We start from the raw sequence: 18,799 nt of genomic DNA on the forward strand, positions 1-18,799 counted from the left end.
ATTATATTATTATATTATATTATATTATATTATATTATATTATATACAAGATTAAAATTAAAAAAAAAAAAAATTCTTGGTCATTAGAGTTACATACATGGTAAATGGAGTAGGATGAGAAGTCACTTTATTTCTGTGGAAAGAGAAAATATGTGGAAAATATACACAAAACTACTGTAAGGTACACAGAGACAGTCAAATGTCTTCCTTCATGTGAAATGAAGGCTTGTAGGTTTTATCAGACTGCATATATTATATTATATTATATTATATTATATTATATTATATTATATTATATTATATTATATTATATTATATTATATTATATTATATTATATTATATTATATTATATTATATACAAGATTAAAATAAAAAATAAAACAGATAAATATTTTAATTTTAAAATATATATTTTTCACAGCCTTAACATATCAGCCTATTTATTTGTTTCTGAGTTGTTATATTATATTATATTATATTATATTATATTATATTATATTATATTATATTATATTATATTATATTATATTATATTATATTATATTATATTATATTATATTATATTATATTATATTATATTATATTAGATTAGATTAGATTAGATACAAGATTAAATTGAAAAAGAAACCAGATAAATATTTTAAGTAAAAAATATATAATTTTCACAGCCTTAACATATCAGCCTATTTATTTGTTTCTGAGTAAAATATAAAAATAATGTATTATGCTTACAATGTAAGTGACATGCAAAACAGACAATTAAAGCATTAATCGCAAATATTTGTTAAAAAAATTTATCGTCAGCTCAGAATTTATGATCATGACAGGCCATTATCTGAAAATTAACACACATTCAAGTGAAGTTTATTACTTGGAAATAACTTAGCCTGATGTGTTTATCTGTAAAATAAGTATGTTTTAAAAAACAAAGTTAACATTTCTCACTGCAAAACTGAAAAATGTAAGGACTTAACCATTATTTAGGAGGGACTGTGAAAACATTTCATTTTTTAGCCTATTGTATTTTCGCAGATGTGACAGGGTCTGAATAAAGCAAGCATTACAGTAGTATTTGTACTTCCATCCATTCTCAAGTCTAGTCATTGGTCTTTTTTTTTTGCGTAGGATCAAATGAGTGGGAAGATCAAAGTTTTTCACCACAATGACCTTAGCAGTCTCTTCTGGGCCTGAATGATAACAGGGGCAAAATTCCCAGCTCTTTTAAAACTGTTTGGCTTTAAACATTTCCCACCTTTGAATTTTCAACTTTTCATCCATTTTCTTCATTCTTAATTTACGTGGACTAAGACTCCATTGGGAAATAGTGAAAAAAAAGAGAGAAAGAAAGAAAACGAAATAAATGAATAAATAAATGTTCATTGTTTTCCAATTGTAATGATACTTGACTTATTTTTACATTTAAATTAATTATATAATATTAATTTAATACTAATTAACAGATTGTATTTGCTGTGTACTTTTCTATTCTTTGGTTTTAACATTTAACGTTCGATATGGGCACATAATATAATGTGTTATTGTTTTAGCATAAACTTTCTTGCCATTAAAGTCCACAATTCATGTTAATAGTTTTTTCTTTATCTTTATATATAAAGGAAATAATTTCTTATTATTTAACCAAGCAGTTGAAAACTTTGACCAAGGCTGCATCAGAAAATGCAGTGTTTGACCGTTTCTGATCTGTGTTTCTTTCACAGCGACGGGTGTTAGAAGTTTGGAATTCTCTCTCAATATGTGTCCCCATCCTATTCCCCTCCAAACAGCGGGCAGTAGGGCAGAAAATGGGCAGGGATATTGCCTGGCGGCCATGGCTAACGCTGAAGATTGGCCTGGCTGCAGGAAGAGATGACATTCCCTGGGAATCACTGCCAGTATAATCCTAATGAGTTCTGCTCAAAGAGGAGAAACAGAGAGAGAGGAAGGGAGATGAACGCTCACCACAGTGTAAAACACATATAAAGTGTGGAAGAACAAAAGCAAGTCTCTTATATAGTATAAGAACAAGAAAAAAACAGTTATTGACAGACGTATGACACAATATATGGACCCTTTAGAATTTACTTCATAGTAATTCTTTTATCTCCTGCCATTTGAGGCAGGTGTTCCTCATGTGGACAAAATACATGATCAGATTTATAAGCGTAGCACAGGCTCATGCTGGATTGGTTGACAATGTTTCAGGAGATTGTTTACATCAAACACCCAACGTGATCGAGTCACCGGCAAAGTCCACATATGTTTCACACAGTTTTACCAAATCAGATGGATTTTTATTTGCTGCTTATACAGATTTATGAGGAACATGTCAACTCTAACATATCAGACAGTGATGGAAATCATTTTAAACTTAATTTGTCCTTCTGCATCATTTATTTTCTAGCTTACCTGCTTTATTTTGGACAAACATCAAAAACTGTAATTTCAACTCACATCAATTTAAAAATGTAAAGGGTTAGGTTACCCAAAAATGAGAACTCTTTCATTCTACATATCGTTCCAAATCTGTATGACTTACTTTTTTTTATGTGGAATATAAGGGAAGAAATTTTGAAAAATGACTGTCCATTGACTGTTATTGGGATCTAAAACAACACTGGATTTAATTGACTTTCATTGTGTGGGCAAAAATTCAAATGATGAAAATCAGAATAAAATTATCTTCTTTTATGTTCCACAGAAGAAAGAAATAAATAAAGGCTTACCGGTTTGCAATGACATGAATTGAATTTTCAGTTTTGGGCGAACTAAATCATTTTTAATCCTAATTTAGCCTCTATATGAAGTAGATTTGACATGTTCAGCGTTAATCATAAAGCCATAAAGACATATCCCTATTGATCTGTACCGACCAAGGAGCCAATAAATAAAAATATTCAACTAGACACACGTACATATAGCAAACAATAACAGTAATCTGCATCATTTAGTTTTAGCATGCATGCTGGAAAGTACAGCACGAGTACACAAAGTGCTGGCCTAACAGCATAATTGATTAAACTAGTGAAAGAAATCAAATCGAAACTCTGAAACCTGATAAAATCATGTAGAAATGGCAGAAATGATTGTCAGTTTTTTTACAGTGCAGTTTTTGTTTGCGGTTAATGCAGTTGCAGGTGTAAAAACAAGTCTTGTATCCCACAGTAAGCTGAGAGCGCTGTGAACGGGGCTATTCAGAGCAGCCCGGGACAGTATGTAGCTGTCAGCTCGTGTGCTGTATTATTGCTTGTGTTAGAGCAGCCACTTAGTCCAATGAGAGTGAATAATTGAGCGGAACAAGCCCTGAGACAAGACAGCATGCAAATGCCATGTCGGGGGACACGAGCGCCACACCGCACAATAAAATATGCTAAGTGGCAGGAGAGAGGGCCGTGGAGGATTGAGAGGGAGCGATAAAGAGCGACGAAGGGAGGGAGGGAGAGAGAGATAAATTATCTGTCGCTTAATGCGAAGCAACGCAACCAAATGAGCCGTGGTGAGGGTGAATTACACATAGTCAGCCCTCCTTTTTTCCACCGCTCCATCGTCATTATGTCAAAGAGAGGAGGGAACAGGCGGAGGAGAGGAACGGTCAGAGATTATACAGATGCAGAGCTTGTTAGCGCAGCTGGGGGTCCGCTGGCAGGCGAGGGTAAATTATACGCAATAGATCAATGGTGCTTTTTCAGTCTAGGTGGTATATCAGACATGTGCACACACATATACACACACACACACACACACAAGGGGGAAAGAGCTTTATAATGTTTTCCGTTCCTCTCGGTTTTATTTTTGGGGGGTTTTGAACTTTTGTTTCTTGACAAAGCATGTGCTAGACTTGAACTTGCACCTCTAGCATGAGCTCCACAGCTCAATGTGTCTGCACATTGGTACAGCTCATGTCCGTACCACTTGGCTAAGGGTCTTTAACCTTATAGGGTCTATAAGCACATATGCTTATACTGTAAATCTTTCATGAGAAGACCACGAACATATACACTACCATTCAAAAGTTTGTGGTCAGTATTTATTTATTTTTAAAGAAATTAACACTTTTATTTAGCAAGGTTGCATTAAATTGATCAAAAGTGACAGTGAAGACTTTTACATTGTTACAAAAGATTTCCAATAAACACTACTCTTTTGAACTTTCTATAAAAGAGTTTCCCCAAATACGAATATTAAGCAGCAAAACTATGTTCAACCTTCATAATAAGAAAAGTTTCTTGAGCAGCAAATGCACATATTACAATGATTTCTAAAGGAAATCATGCAACACTGAAGAAAATTCAGCTTCTGCCATCACAGGAGTAAATTACATATTTCGATCAAATAACTGCAACCTTGTTAACTTTTGAAAGGTAGTATAATTAGTGTCAATTTTGGTGTCATGATGACTAATATATGTATTATGAGTAAAAAAAAATTGAAAATGTTTTTTATTATGCACTGTTGGGTGACTCAAGCATTTTGATCGCCTTCATTAATGCATTGCCTGCTGCTTGTGAGTGTAGTTGTGGTGCTCTGGATGAAAGAGGTCTTAAGTCATGCAATTCCACTGACATAAACCGTTGTTGTGTGTCAGGAGGAGGCGTTGGGTCCTTTTCTCCAGCGCAGTTGTTCTACATGGCTCATTGAAGCCGTGGCCTTGAGAGGTAAAACACTGCAGCAACAAAGGGTTACGGCCTTTGATCTGTGACAACTGGAGAAAGGGGGGTACGAAGACCAGAGAAAAGGACTGTGGGAGGATGGCGTCCCTTATGGATACTAGGACCAGAATTATAATAGTGTGTGTGTGTGTGTGTGTGTTTTATTGGGGGATGAGTGGTTAAGAGGCTATGTTATTAACTCGGCCCTTCTCTGCATTTTCCACACACACATGCACAGATTTTTCCTCTGGTCTTATGATAGATAATACAGTCAGTGGTGTGCACCAGCACACATAAAGGTACTCAGAGCCTGACCTTTAGAGAGGAGCAGAGAGCATATTTTGTGTGGGGGGCTTTCATGTGCCCATACTTGTGTCTGTGTGTACACTGTGTACGTTCATCTGGGTTTGTGGTTCAGTGCAAGTGGTAATGTATGAGTGTGTGTATGTCTTTCAAGCCTCTCTCAAAAATAAAAAGGTTATACAGTCTATTTTCTCCATCCCATACTAAGTAGCCCTCTAATCGGTAAAATCTGAGGACTTTGATGCTCTGACACTGATGAGGTCCTCAGAGTTTATGAAGTGCTCTAGCTTGATGTCTTTGTTGTGTTTGTCAGGTACAAAGATTAGGAGTGATCGTGATCTTTGTCGTGTCCAAATGAATAACACTGTACCATACAGAGCCAGGAATAATGTGTATTTTTGCACAAACATAAATCAACATGCATGAATGAGGAGATTTCCCCATGAGGGAAAAAAATATTAAATTATGTTTATCTGAAAGTGTAACAATGCAAATAGGTTTTCTTTAAGGGGTAGGGTTAGGGGATAGAAAATATCGTTTGGTCAGTGTGAAAGTAATAGAAGTCTATAGAAAGTCCCCACAATTCACAGAAACGTGTGTGTGTGTGTTTGTAATATGTTGTGTATATAATTAGCAATGTATTAATTATATATGAACTAACGTTCAAAAGGTTTTTAAGAGAAAGAAAATACTGTAATTGATTGAATGTGAAGATATTTATAATGTTACAAAAGATTTTTGACTTCAAAAGATTGAAAAAAAAAGAATGAAAAAAAATCATCACAGTTTTCACAAAAATATTAAAACATTGAAATATTAAGCAAATGTAAAAAAAAAAAAAAAGGCATGTTTCTTAAGCACCAAGTCTGCATATTATGTTAAAATTTTATTTAAAATTGCAATACAATTTCACAATACTACTGTTTTTACTGTATTTTTGATCAAATAAATCAAATTGATCACAGCCTTGGTGAGCATAAGAGACTATCAAAAACATAAAAAAAAACTAAAAAAAAAACTTACTAATAGGTTATGTAACTGTGAGAATAATTCAACCTGAATTTTATTTCTCTTTCCCTTCCTTCTTTATAGATCATTGGTACGATCCCTCTGATGCCAAACTCTGTAGGACCTTCCAGCCAATCAGGGGGCGGCACTCCCTCACTGCAGGTCCAGCCAATCACACCGCAGCTGCTGACCAATGCACAGGGTCAGATTATTGCCACTGTGATTGGCAACCAGATCCTGCCAGTGATCAATACCCAGGGAATCACACTGTCACCCATTAAACCTGGACAGCAGGTATGCAGTGACTGTTTAAAATAATGATTTTATGTTGTGTTGATGTGTTGATGTGTGGATTTACATTTTATATGAAGCTTATTAGACCAAGTACCTGAAAACATAATATTAAATATACATTTTCAATATAAGAAACATTTAAAGTGCTGAATATGACTCTGGTGCGCTGACATTTTGTGAAATGTGCATAATATATCTTAATAATCCCCTAGTAATATCATAAAGCCAAAAATGTGTAAGCCAGCTACTGTATGCCAAGAGAACCCAATCATACAGCCCTTGTGCAGTAACACTGCATTTAAAAACCTTGCACCTATAATAATGCATAACAATAATCAAACTTTCATATGAATCATCCTCAATAACAATGATCAAACTCTGATATCAAATAACAATCAAAAAGGTAGAAAGAAAACACATTTAAAGAGCCAAACAACAGTGCAAAACACAGCAGACTATACAGGCATGCATATTATCCCCTGTCCCACCCTATAATCTACAGCGGTCGACTATAAAAGCATCTATAGGTCAACCTCATTTCTGTTGGAGCAACTCTATGTCATATTTACTGGAACCTTTGATCACGGACGTAAACGCAGTAATGCATTTGTAATAATGTTTATGGATTTGTCTGCGTTTCAATTGACTCCCAAACATTTCATGCAGCGATAATTTATGGCTGTCAAACACAGTGGCGGCAGAGAGATCCACTGAAGCTCGGTAATTCTCACAGACCTGTCGACAGTTCTGACAGTGTGTGCAACACTACTGACATCTCTCAGCATCCAAAGAAAAACACACTCACGCACAAACACACAGAGGAGAATTAATAGTGCAAGAGAACAGCAGAGAGAAGCCAACCCACTTTTAGACAGATGAGATGCTTGCTTTCTTGAAGAGTGGAGATGCACCATCTACAAGAGGCACTCGATGGTGCATAAAACATGAAAATGTATGGTGCCGCAGTCATGCCACATTGCCCATAATAATGACTCATATTGTAGCCACATAATTTTGATTTCTGGGCTCAGTAAACATGCGTGTTTTCCTTTTTGTGTTAAGGTTTCGGTGCTGAATAGCCAAACGCTGTCGTTCCTTTTGTGTACTTTAAAGTATCTGACAGCCGTGTTCAATAGGAAATTGAATACAACCTCTAGAATCTCCACCCGTCCACATCTCTAATAAACAGGCTATGAATTTCTAATAAAAGATTCAACAGTTTTGCCTTGTAAACAACCACATGACTCCAAATCTGTTTTCTCTTGAAATAGCAATTAGCCTCTTTATTTTCTGTAGTTTCATGATGAAATTTCATTTGCAAAATTGTGATGCATTCTGTATAGTATGTCCAAAAATTCTGAGAAGAACAAAAAAAATTAAAAATTTTAGATAATAGAATAGTCACAAGATGAAAACAATGTGGTAACATGGTTTTAGTGTGAAAATATTACTTATTGACCTTTTCTGTGTAAATGATATCCAATTTTACAGCTTATTTGCAATACCAAAAACAACCAAAAAATTATGACAAAAAGTTTGCAACTCAAATGATACTTGAGTTTTAACAGAATAATTAATGTGAGTGCTTTTGTAAAATTATAAGTTTCACATTTATGCTTTGAAATCCTCTTAAAATTGACCCCGTTCACTTCCATTGTAAGTGGCTCACCATAACCTCAATTCTTTAAAAAAAAAAAAAAAAAAAACAGGGCCTAGTCAAAATGAATGGTAATAAACATTTAGCAACAAATGCTTTTGATTGGGTTTAACCTTATGCTTGAACCTTAAATATTACTTTATTACCTTGAGCATCTACCATGATAATTTAATATATTAAAGTACCATAGTACTATCATACTTTTTTGTCAGAGTTTAATCTATTTACACTATGTTGTTGTTCACCTACTTAAGTGTGTGTAACAGCTCACGTGTGTATTTCCACAGCTGCCGCAGGCCGGTCAGACTTCACAGGCTCCTCCTGTGTCTCAGCCGAGTCTGCTCCGTATGCCCCACAGCCAGAGCCCCCTCCGCCAGGCCTCTTCCTCCTCCTCAACATCATCATCCTCATCCTCAGCTCTTAGCGTCGGGCAGCTAGTCAGCAGTGAGTGTGTACCATATCTCTACATGTTAGCTGGTGGATATATGTTTTTTAGATGAGTGTTAACGAAAATATTCTGCCTTTTCATTCTGTTTTTATCAGATTTTAGTTGATTCTGTCATCTAGCTGACCAAACCGTAGACCTAATGAATGGAAGGTTGTGTTTAGAGCGGCTTTGGCCTCGAAAAGCACCACATATAAATCACTCCCTCCAGCCTGTCAGAGCCACGGCGGCCCTTTTAAAAACTGTTTTACTTAGATAAATTCTCATTTGTCATAGCCAATTGACCTAAAACCATCTGCAATGGAGTTTTAAATTCAATAAACAGGAAGTTGCCATTGATCAACTTGCTGTGGATATAACCAATGGACTGTTGTGTTTTCATTTTTTTTTCAGTTTTGTTTTGTTCAAAACATACACAATACCTTTAGCATTCTCTATTTATTTCATCAGTTTACCGCCGTGGCGCAGCTCTCCATGCCAGATTGTGTTTGTCGCGATGTCCTTGGCTAACGTTAATTCCCCAGAACATGTTTTGAACGGAGGGGGAAAAAAGTCTGACTGACCCCACAGCCACCATGTTCAGCTCAGATGGGAAAAAAAGGCTTATTTTCAAGGACCGTGCAAATTTTGCTGATCTTTTTTTGTATTTTATTTGATGAGGTGTAAATCATAATAACAGTATCAAGTCAAACACTTTTGGGTTGAGACATGAAATCGGGTCATGGTTGTCCTTTTGGGGTCAAATTCTTAAATCTAAGAGCATTATTAAAAAAGGAATTAATTGTAACAGTTCAGCAATGAACGCAATAACAAGGCAAAAGGCAATGTGCCCCGACAGTTTGTCATAAATGATTATTATGTGGTCAAAATACAAAACTGCTGCATTTAACATGTAACTTGCATTGGTATTTTCCATATTGCACAGGAGCAAGTTCAGGTTTCAAAATCTTATTTGCATATGAGGAGTGACAGGGTGCTGGTTCAATAGATTTTGACTTTAAATATGTCTGATGGATTCTTTTAATAATTCATTCATAATGACGCCAATGAATTATTTAGTCGGCCAAACTTTTCTTATGTAAGCAAGATGTAAGACCACCTGGCAGTGATGTATAATACCCAATCATGTTTCATTAGCCTAAAATACCGTCTTGAAACTACAGACCCTGAAGTGCATTTCTAAAGCTGCTAAATTAATCAAATTGAAATTGAATCTTTTATAGCAAAATGACCAATAATAAGGCATAAAATGAATATGCATTGCTTTCAGAAAGGCGTTTTTGAATGCAATTCACGCAAGGATTCATTTAAGAAGTGTAATTCCACTACACATTTCAATGTAGTGTTAATCTTAATGTCACTGGCTTTCACACTTAAATTATGAAAGCTTGGAAATCAGAAACCATATCTTAAGAAGAATCCGTCAATGGTTGGAAAATAACACAGGAATAATAGATGAATGGAAGCTATTTTGAAGTCATATTATACTTAAATTCAGTTATGCATTTACTCTCTGAAGACTCTCGAGATATTCCTGTTGTATTAGATCATGCAAGATAATAACAAGAAGATGAAGATAAGTCAAAACAAAAGCATAAATGCAATATATTGAAAAAGTAAACTGAAATGATTTCATAGAAATTGTCTTTTATTCAAGCATCTAGAAGGTCTTCAATGTCGATATAAAATGCAGGCAAAATTGGAGTAACATTGCATTGTTTCAATGAATTTGTGAATGGAGAGTTGCAGCTTTATTCTTTTCTCTACTGTTTTACAGACCCTCAGACTGCCCCCAGTGAGGTGGATGGTGTGAACCTGGAGGAGATTCGAGAATTCGCCAAAGCGTTTAAAATTCGGCGGCTGTCTCTGGGTCTGACTCAAACTCAGGTGGGCCAGGCTCTCAGTGCAACTGAAGGCCCTGCCTACAGCCAGTCTGCCATCTGCAGGTATGGAGGTCTAACAGCTATAACAAAAAAATAAAATGTAAAATGTGCATTAGATTAGATTAGATTAGATTTAAAAAAGGGGAAAAAATCAATTAGCTATGAAAAAATTATAAAATAATTTTGTTGTTGTTGTGCAAACTAACTTTGAACTTATTTAATATCATAATCAGGTGATCATAATCTATAAATAGGTAGATAGGTAGTAGTCTACTTTGCGCATTAGTGTCACCCAGGTTTATATACAAGTAGTACCCTATTTACAGCGGGTAAAATAAGTAGCGAACACATCACCATTTTTCTCAGTAAATATATTTCTGAAGGTGCTATTGATATGAAATTTTCACCAGATGTCGGTAACAACCAAAGTAACCCATATATACAAAGGAAACAAAACAAATAGAAATGAAGAAATTAAGCAATGTGCAATTAAATGGAATGACACAAGGAAAAAGTATTGAACTACTGAAATTTATTTAATACATCATACAAAAGTCTTTGTTGGTAATGACAGCTTCAAGATGGGCAGTGCATGCATTGCTCAGGTGTGATTTTGGTCCATTCTTGCACGTTTTTACGAGTCTTCAAATCTTGAAGGTTCTGTGGGCCTCTTCTATGAAATCTGATCTTTATTTCTTATTTTCTATTGGATTCAAGTCAGGTGATTGGCTGGGCCATTCTAGCAGCTTTATTTTCTTTTTCTGAAACCAATCGAGAGTTTCCTCAGCTGTGTTTGGGATCATCGTCTTGCTGAAATGTCCACCCTTGTTTCATCTTCATCATCCAGGTACTGTAGGTGTTGGGACTGAACCAGCTAATATTAATTTCCACGGACAAGCAGCAGGATTGCTTTCTAATTACTGATAGATTTCAGCTGGTGTCTTGGCTTTCCATGCCTTTCTTCATGTGTTCAATGTCATTCCATTTTATTACACACAACTTTAATTTCTGAACTTATTTGTTTTGTTTTCTTTGTATGTATGGATTACATTGGTTGTTACCGACATCTGGTGAAAATGTCGACAGCATCTTTAGAAATATATTTACTGAGAAAAATGGTGACGTGTTCAATACTATTTTACCCGCTGTATATTTAACTACAAATAATTAAGACGTTAAACAGAGATGTTAGCTGATGTGCAATTTATGTCAGACACATCTGTTTTAGTCCAGTCTGTGCCTGTCTCCACTCATCTTTGTACTGTCTATATGAAAAGATTCAGTTACTAATGTAAAATACATCAGCTGTGGTATTACAAGAAGCACTTAAACCACTTAATAATTTCTAAGGTCCATTGCCATGTATTCACATGACATTTAGCTGAAAGGAACTTGACAGGGCTTGACTTTTAATAAATGTGGGTTTCCACAGTGGAACAGCAAAACGGATTTGGACATAAACTGGGACATTTTGTAGCATTAGTAAATCAAATATTTAACATCATCATTATAGTGCAAATTCTGTTTTTCATTGAGGGGACTATAGTAGTTCCTGTTTACATCAGGGGAAATTTTGCACTTAAAAGAGGACAAATGTGATGTCAGATTACAGTAAAGTTTCTGCACTGAAAATAAATAAGGATAGGAATAAGAAACAAATTTCTCATAAATAATAATAATAATAATAAAGATTTTATGTGGGGTTTTTTTTCTTATTGTTCTTGGGGATCTTGAGTCAAATAAATTGATAATATGTAAATGTTAAATTATTTGTACTTAGAATTAGTAAAGAATTGAATATATGTTTTAGTATAATTAATTGGATATAAGTTCAAAAAACAAGGGTTTTGTGTCTGTAATACTCTACAAAAGTAATACAAAGTGTACCGTATTCAAGGAAAGTTCAAAATATGCAATATGAACAATACTCGAAATAATAAAAACACAACGCGCATTAATTATACTTGATATAAAATTACTCAAACCTTGCTTGAATGAACTTGCCACACAAAATCTCTTTGTGACACATTAAGGTTTATAGTTCAGAGTTTCCTGTTTCCTTCTCATTTTAATGCAACGGGATTGTAAAAGGCTTATGGTTCGTCTGATGAGACGCTTGTGTTTATCTGACATGCCGCCGTCACACGCTTTTTAAAGTTTCATCATATCAGCAACGAACGACCGATAAAACCTGAAATTTGCTCGGTGGAGGGAGAGTGAGGGAATTCCTTATGAAGCTTCAAACTAGTGCAGAAAGTCTTAAAAATCCTGCATAAAATATTTAGCCGCATGCATTATTTAGATATTTATAGCATACATTAAAAGCCATTAGTTTCCAAAATAAACAGGTGATGTGATGTTTTTCTCTATAGGCGTCCTTTCATCTCGTCAGAAGGGAAGGGGGGATTTTTTTTCATTATTTGTTCATTTGTATGACATTGGACATGACAGTGTGCAGAGTGTTTTTGGCTTTAAAGGCAGACTTCACATGCTTTGGTTTAGTTAACATCAGCAGAGACAAGAGGGGAAAGAGGTGAACGCGTTTTCGCTTGTGAGTGTGTGAGCTCTTGGGGCTCTTGTAGTCTTTGCTCAGTCAAACTCGGCCTGACAGATGTCTCTATCTTGTCCGATCTCATAGTTCACAGCGGAAAAAAAGCTTTATTGGTTCGTCTGAACAATCACAAAGGTGCACCGTCAAACTGATCAGAGACAGGGGTCATTATTAAAGCCCCGAGAATCCAGATGCCTTATGACTGATGTGAAGCATTTGACATCACTGCAATGAAATCAGAAAATACACATTTGACATACTCAATTTATTGAGAATAAGAATATAGTAAATACTGTAGATAAACATTCAAATCTTATTATTATTATAATCGTTTGTTTAAATCTGTTAAATACGCCATACTCAGTGCGTCAAATTAAATTTTCCTCATTTCCACACGGAATGGTTCACAGCCGTTCTTGGCACAAGCCCTCTTTTGCATGCACCGTTGCACACGGATGCTCATAAGATTTCATATCATCACATAATTGCGAGATGGGAATCGCTTTTCCACTTTTAAGCCATGTGGATTTACAACATTAATCCACACCAAAACACTGGATTCACATCAATGATTCATGTCTCAGGCTGCAAAGCTGCCATCTATAATTTGCACGACAAATTGGGCAGAAGAGCTGCTTAACATGACTGTATATATATTTAATCACACCTACTTTTCCTGCTGCAGTTTGCTAGCTTCATCTCAAGGCTGCCCTCTTTATTCACCAAAAAAAACCAAAAAACATTTATCTGTTCTTACTGGACATCTTTTGAATGGCAAGAGCAGAGAGAATTGTATCATATATATTTAGTAAATGTTCAGATCAAACCTTTATGTAATTATGTCTCAAACATCTTTGACATGTTTGAGACAAATAACATCCTTGGCAGATGTTATTAACTTCATTACTTAAATTGATGATTTGAGTTGGAAAATATATATGTAGATAATAAGATACACACACACACACACACACACACACACACACACACATATAGGCCTATATGTGTGTGTGTGTGTATCTTATCTATATAGTTTAACACACACACACACACACACACACACATATAGGCCTATATGTGTGTCTGTGTGTGTGTGTGTGTATCTTATTATCTATATAGTTTAACACACACACACACACACACATATAGGCCTATATGTGTCTGTGTGTGTGTGTGTGTATCTTATTATCTATATAGTTTAACACACACACACACACACACACACACACACACATATAGGCCTATATGTGTGTGTGTGTGTGTGTGTATCTTATTATCTATATAGTTTAACACACACACACACACACACACACATTAGGCCTATATGTGTGTCTGTGTGTATCTTATTATCTATATAGTTTAACACACACACACACACACACACATATATATACAGTATATATATATATATATATATATATATATATATATGAATTTAAGAATGCATTAAATTAGTTCAAATTTATCAGTAAAGACATAATAATTTTGTTACAAAATATTTCTATTTCAAATAAACATATTAAGCAGCACAATTGTTTTAAACATTAATCATTTAACATAATGATTTCTGAAGGATCACACTAATGACTGGAGTAATGAAAATTCAACTTTTCCATTACAGGAATAAATTACATTTTAAAATATATGCAAATAGAAAACAGTTCCTTTAAATTGTTAATAATATTTCACAATACACTGTATTTTTGATCAAATAAATTCATCTTTGATGCGTATGAGAGACTTTTTAAAAGTTTATACCAATGTCGCATTTATTGACCAATTATTGAACAATAACAATTATCCCTGTTCTTCCCTCCTTTCCTGAAAATAAATAAATATATATACAAATAATAACAATAAAATAAAAGAATAATAATATTGTTACTGCTATAACCCAACCCAGTTTTATATGACGATGATAAGGATTTGATTTTTTGTTGATTCTGTTTCCTGTTCCACCTGCATTAGCATCATTATATGTCCTGCTCTCTCTCTCCAACCAGAAGCTGAAAAATTTCACTTATTTCTGGTTTTATTGCAGTGAACAGGATCTAAAATTAGGAAATTGAATAAAACATGACTTAATAAATAAGTTGGCATATGCCTGGACTCCGGTATTGTTTCCTGCTCGGTTGGATTTAACAGGGTGCTGTCACTCATCTCCGTGCTGAAAAAATGTCTTTGCGTTTGAGGACCTGAGAGAGTGAGGGCCTTTGCCCCCGCTTCAGGCGTCTTTTCAAATGCCAGTTAAGATTCCATCAAAGGCCTCCTCACAGGAGCCTGTCCAGGAGTTCAGGACCAAGAGAGACTATGTGTTGTTTCAGAGAGCAATAGTTCACCTCTCTCCCCTCTCTCAGCTGGGCTTTTCTCCGTCTGCCTGACAGATGTCCATGTCTTGGATAGGAGCGCAGGTCAGGAAACTCACTGAAACATCTCTCCATTAAAGTCTGTACAGACACATTTTGGAAATCTCCCCATTCAGTGGAGTCATTGGAGACAAAAGCTCTTTTTATGGATCTTCTGTAACTATACACTCTGTGGCTGGTTATACAGGCTTTAAATCAGATCGGTGCTTCTCAAGGGGTTTTGATTAAGAGTTTACACTGACATCGAGTAGAGACTGACCACAATTTTTTTTTTTAACCACACTGTAAAAAAAAAAAAAAAAGTTGAGCCAACTTAAAATTTTAAGGCAACCAGCTTCAGCAGATTTTTGTGGGAGATTCTTAAAAATTTTGTTGTATAAACTTAAAACGACAAGTTGAGATAATTCAAAACTCTGCTGAAGCTGGTTGCCTTAAGTTGGCTCAACTTTTTTTACAGTGCATGACTCAACAATATGTTAAATACCTAGGGCCAGTTTTTCTAAACAGGGCAAATTAGCGCGAGAGTGGAATTCCAAAACAGCACCGATGGGCGTGGAAATTTCTGCGGGTGATTTACTGACAACGCGCAAATCAAAGAAAGCAGACACAACATCTAATTTCCATAATGACCAACGCAATCTACCAAGCCCAGCACAAATTAGTGTAAGGATATGTTCGGATTCAGATAATGTGTTCTTCTGGCAATTCAAATAACTTAATATGTGTGGAAAAAAGTCTCTCCCTTCTACCACACGCTCTCTGTTGTCTGCGGTGCCTCCTCCTAGCAACAACAAATGCAGCCATTTCAAGCGCAAAATAGTTTTAAATTTTTTTTTTTTTTTGCGTTAAATAATGACGTGAGTACAAGGAATTTGACGAGCGCAAACGTTAGTAAAACGCGTTGCATGATTAATTTTGATACTCTCCTCCTATAAATTTTGCATCTGAAAGGGAAACTCCTACAAATGCATATTCAATAAGGTCAGGCGCAAAAATAACTGTGTCCACTCCTTTATAGCGCTAATTCTTCACTGCCCATCTTTAGTAAATCCTGACAGTACTATTTTAACGCCAAAAGATGGTTTGCACTGGTGCAAGCTGTTAAATCTGGCAAAAAGGCTAAAAAAAAAAGATATATATTTGTTTGTTAATATAATATAAAATTATGTAATTATAAGCTATAAAATAAAATGTAAAATCATTTCTATAATATTCATTAAAGAATTCATAATTATAGATACAATGCTTAATTATAATATAAATAAAATTAATATAATATGAATCGTTATTAATTTTATAAATACACAATTATTTTATATATTTTATGTAATGCATATTATCGGTTATGTTTGTGTATATATTTACTTCCCTTCTGAAAATTTCGATTTCAGACTTAGGTTATTTTGTTCTTTGCTTTTTAAATGACCTTTTTAAGACAAAATCTTGTCCACTCACAATTCAAAACAATTCCCATAATTCAGTGAAAACCCAAATAAAAAGTTACATAGTGTACTAAACTGTTACCAGGAAAATGTCAATGTAAAACTAGTTACCGTGACAAATTTTCCACTATTGTTTTTGAACAGAAAGCAAAGTTTCTACAGCATTAGCAAAGTAAGACCTAAATATTAGACTGATTTACCTCCCTGGAGACCGCATAAACCTGCAGACATATTCAAAAATGAAGGTGAAAATGTATTAGCATTAAACATTAAATGAACATCAGGGTGGCTTGAGGAAGATGGAAAAGTTGGAGAAGTGTATTAAAATGTGTGTGCGTTTGAGTGAATAATTTAAGCCATTTGTGAATTAATAATGCTTTTAATGTTTTATTGCATGCTTGTGTTATTTATTTGACAATGTGTATTAAAATCTCTCGCAGAAGAGCCTAATCGTATGTGATTCCATCTGTGGATCTGATTGTACAGAAGAGCTAGACAAGACAAATGCAAGGCCAATAAATGAATTCATTCTTTATGATATCAGTCAGGTGCTTGTTTGTTTTTGAACCGGCCCATGGAAGAGTCCTCTTGGTTCAATGCATCATGGGTACAGAGGGTCAATCAAAGCAACACATGAAGGAACATGCTGTACTGGAGTGTACAAACTAGCTCTTTGGGCTTAGATTAAATTATTTCCCAGCACGCAACAGCTGAAGCCATGCGGTAGAAGCCACAAAACACTCTGTCCCATTGGCGGCCTGAACCAAGAGACCCCTTCTTCTGGGCAACTGGGTCAGACAGGAAACCCCTCACCCGGTCTGGGCACTTGAGTAAGCTTGTTCTCTCTCAATTCTCCCCCAGACACACCATCCTGAGAAGCCACTTTTTCCTACCACAGGAAGCCCAAGAGAACACTATAGCTAGCAGTCTGACAGGCAAACTGAACCCTGGCCTTTTATATCCTGCCAGGTTCGAGAAGTTGGACATCACCCCAAAAAGCGCCCAGAAGATTAAGCCCGTGCTGGAGCGCTGGATGGCCGAGGCGGAAGCCCGCCATCGCTCTGGTATGCAGAACCTGACCGAGTTTATCGGCAGCGAGCCCTCCAAAAAGCGCAAACGCCGGACCTCTTTCACGCCGCAGGCCCTGGAAATCCTCAACAGCCACTTCGAGAAGAATACCCACCCCTCTGGTCAAGAGATGACGGAAATCGCGGAGAAACTGAACTATGATCGCGAGGTGGTGCGCGTTTGGTTCTGCAATAAGAGGCAAGCGTTGAAAAACACTATAAAGAGGCTTAAACAGCCCGAGCTCGGGCCGGTCGCACCGATGGACCCTCTGGTTGATAATATGGAGGAACACCCTTAGCTTGATACGAGCGCCATAAGGCGAACACACACCGATGGCGAAACTTCTGATATTGTGGACTTAAAGACCTGGACGATTGCTATCCGATGCACCATCGACTGGATGAACTGTCAACAAAGGCAAAAAGAAATATTGTCAGTGTTATCATCACAAAAGCAAAAACCAAAAAAGTTCAGAAAAAAAGAGAGTTGTATGAGAATTATAGTACTGATTCATTGTGAGGAATTAAGAACAAGGATCTTGTTTAAATCAAGGATGGTGAAGAAACTACTTACCAAAGTTTGTTGCATCTGATACCTGAGGTTTTTTAATTGTAAATGTGTTTTACATTTTTACATTTTTACTGGGGAAAAAAAGAAAAAAAGAAAAAGATTCATGTGATGGGGTAGATGGGTGTGACATTTGATCTTGTCTTATTTTATCACTTGGGTTTTTATGTAAATATTTCTGGTAAATTGTCACCAAACTGAAATCACAAGTTAAAAAACAAAAACAAAAAAAAAACGAACAACAACAAAAAAAATTCTTTGAGAAGTTTATTTCAAAATTGTCACATTTCTTCTGTCTGTAAGGCCATCATCAAATGTGTCATCTTTTCATAAACATTAAGGCATCCGTCATGAAAGAGTGCACTTGGGAGGAATATTTTACAAAGAGATTCTCAGTGAACATGCCACAGATATCCACATTTGTTGCAGCTGTGATTAAAGCTATTTAATGGTGTTGCCAAAGCCTCCTAGCCAAAGAACAAGGACATTGTATCTCATACCTTGGCCTGAACCATTTTATCCTTTTCATGTGATCGGATGATTTTATTTTTAAAAGCAAAGGGTTACT

The 18,799-nt window shown here is 35.5% G+C and overlaps 1 protein-coding gene across 1 annotated transcript in view; it reads left to right on the forward strand.

The window, feature by feature from the left end:
- Window positions 1-18,786, forward strand: part of pou6f2 (POU class 6 homeobox 2) — a 93,809-nt gene extending 75,023 nt beyond the window's left edge. Inside the window, exons 8-11 of the mRNA XM_058765718.1 lie at window positions 6,043-6,252; window positions 8,197-8,353; window positions 10,132-10,300; window positions 17,458-18,786. Of these exons, the coding sequence (XP_058621701.1) occupies window positions 6,043-6,252; window positions 8,197-8,353; window positions 10,132-10,300; window positions 17,458-17,962 (1,041 nt within the window). The 3' untranslated portion in view covers window positions 17,963-18,786. The remainder of the gene's footprint in view (window positions 1-6,042; window positions 6,253-8,196; window positions 8,354-10,131; window positions 10,301-17,457) is intronic.
- Window positions 18,787-18,799: the final 13 nt, after the last annotated feature.

This window comes from Onychostoma macrolepis, chromosome 24 (assembly GCF_012432095.1).
Source record: "Onychostoma macrolepis isolate SWU-2019 chromosome 24, ASM1243209v1, whole genome shotgun sequence".
NCBI lineage: Eukaryota > Metazoa > Chordata > Actinopteri > Cypriniformes > Cyprinidae > Onychostoma > Onychostoma macrolepis.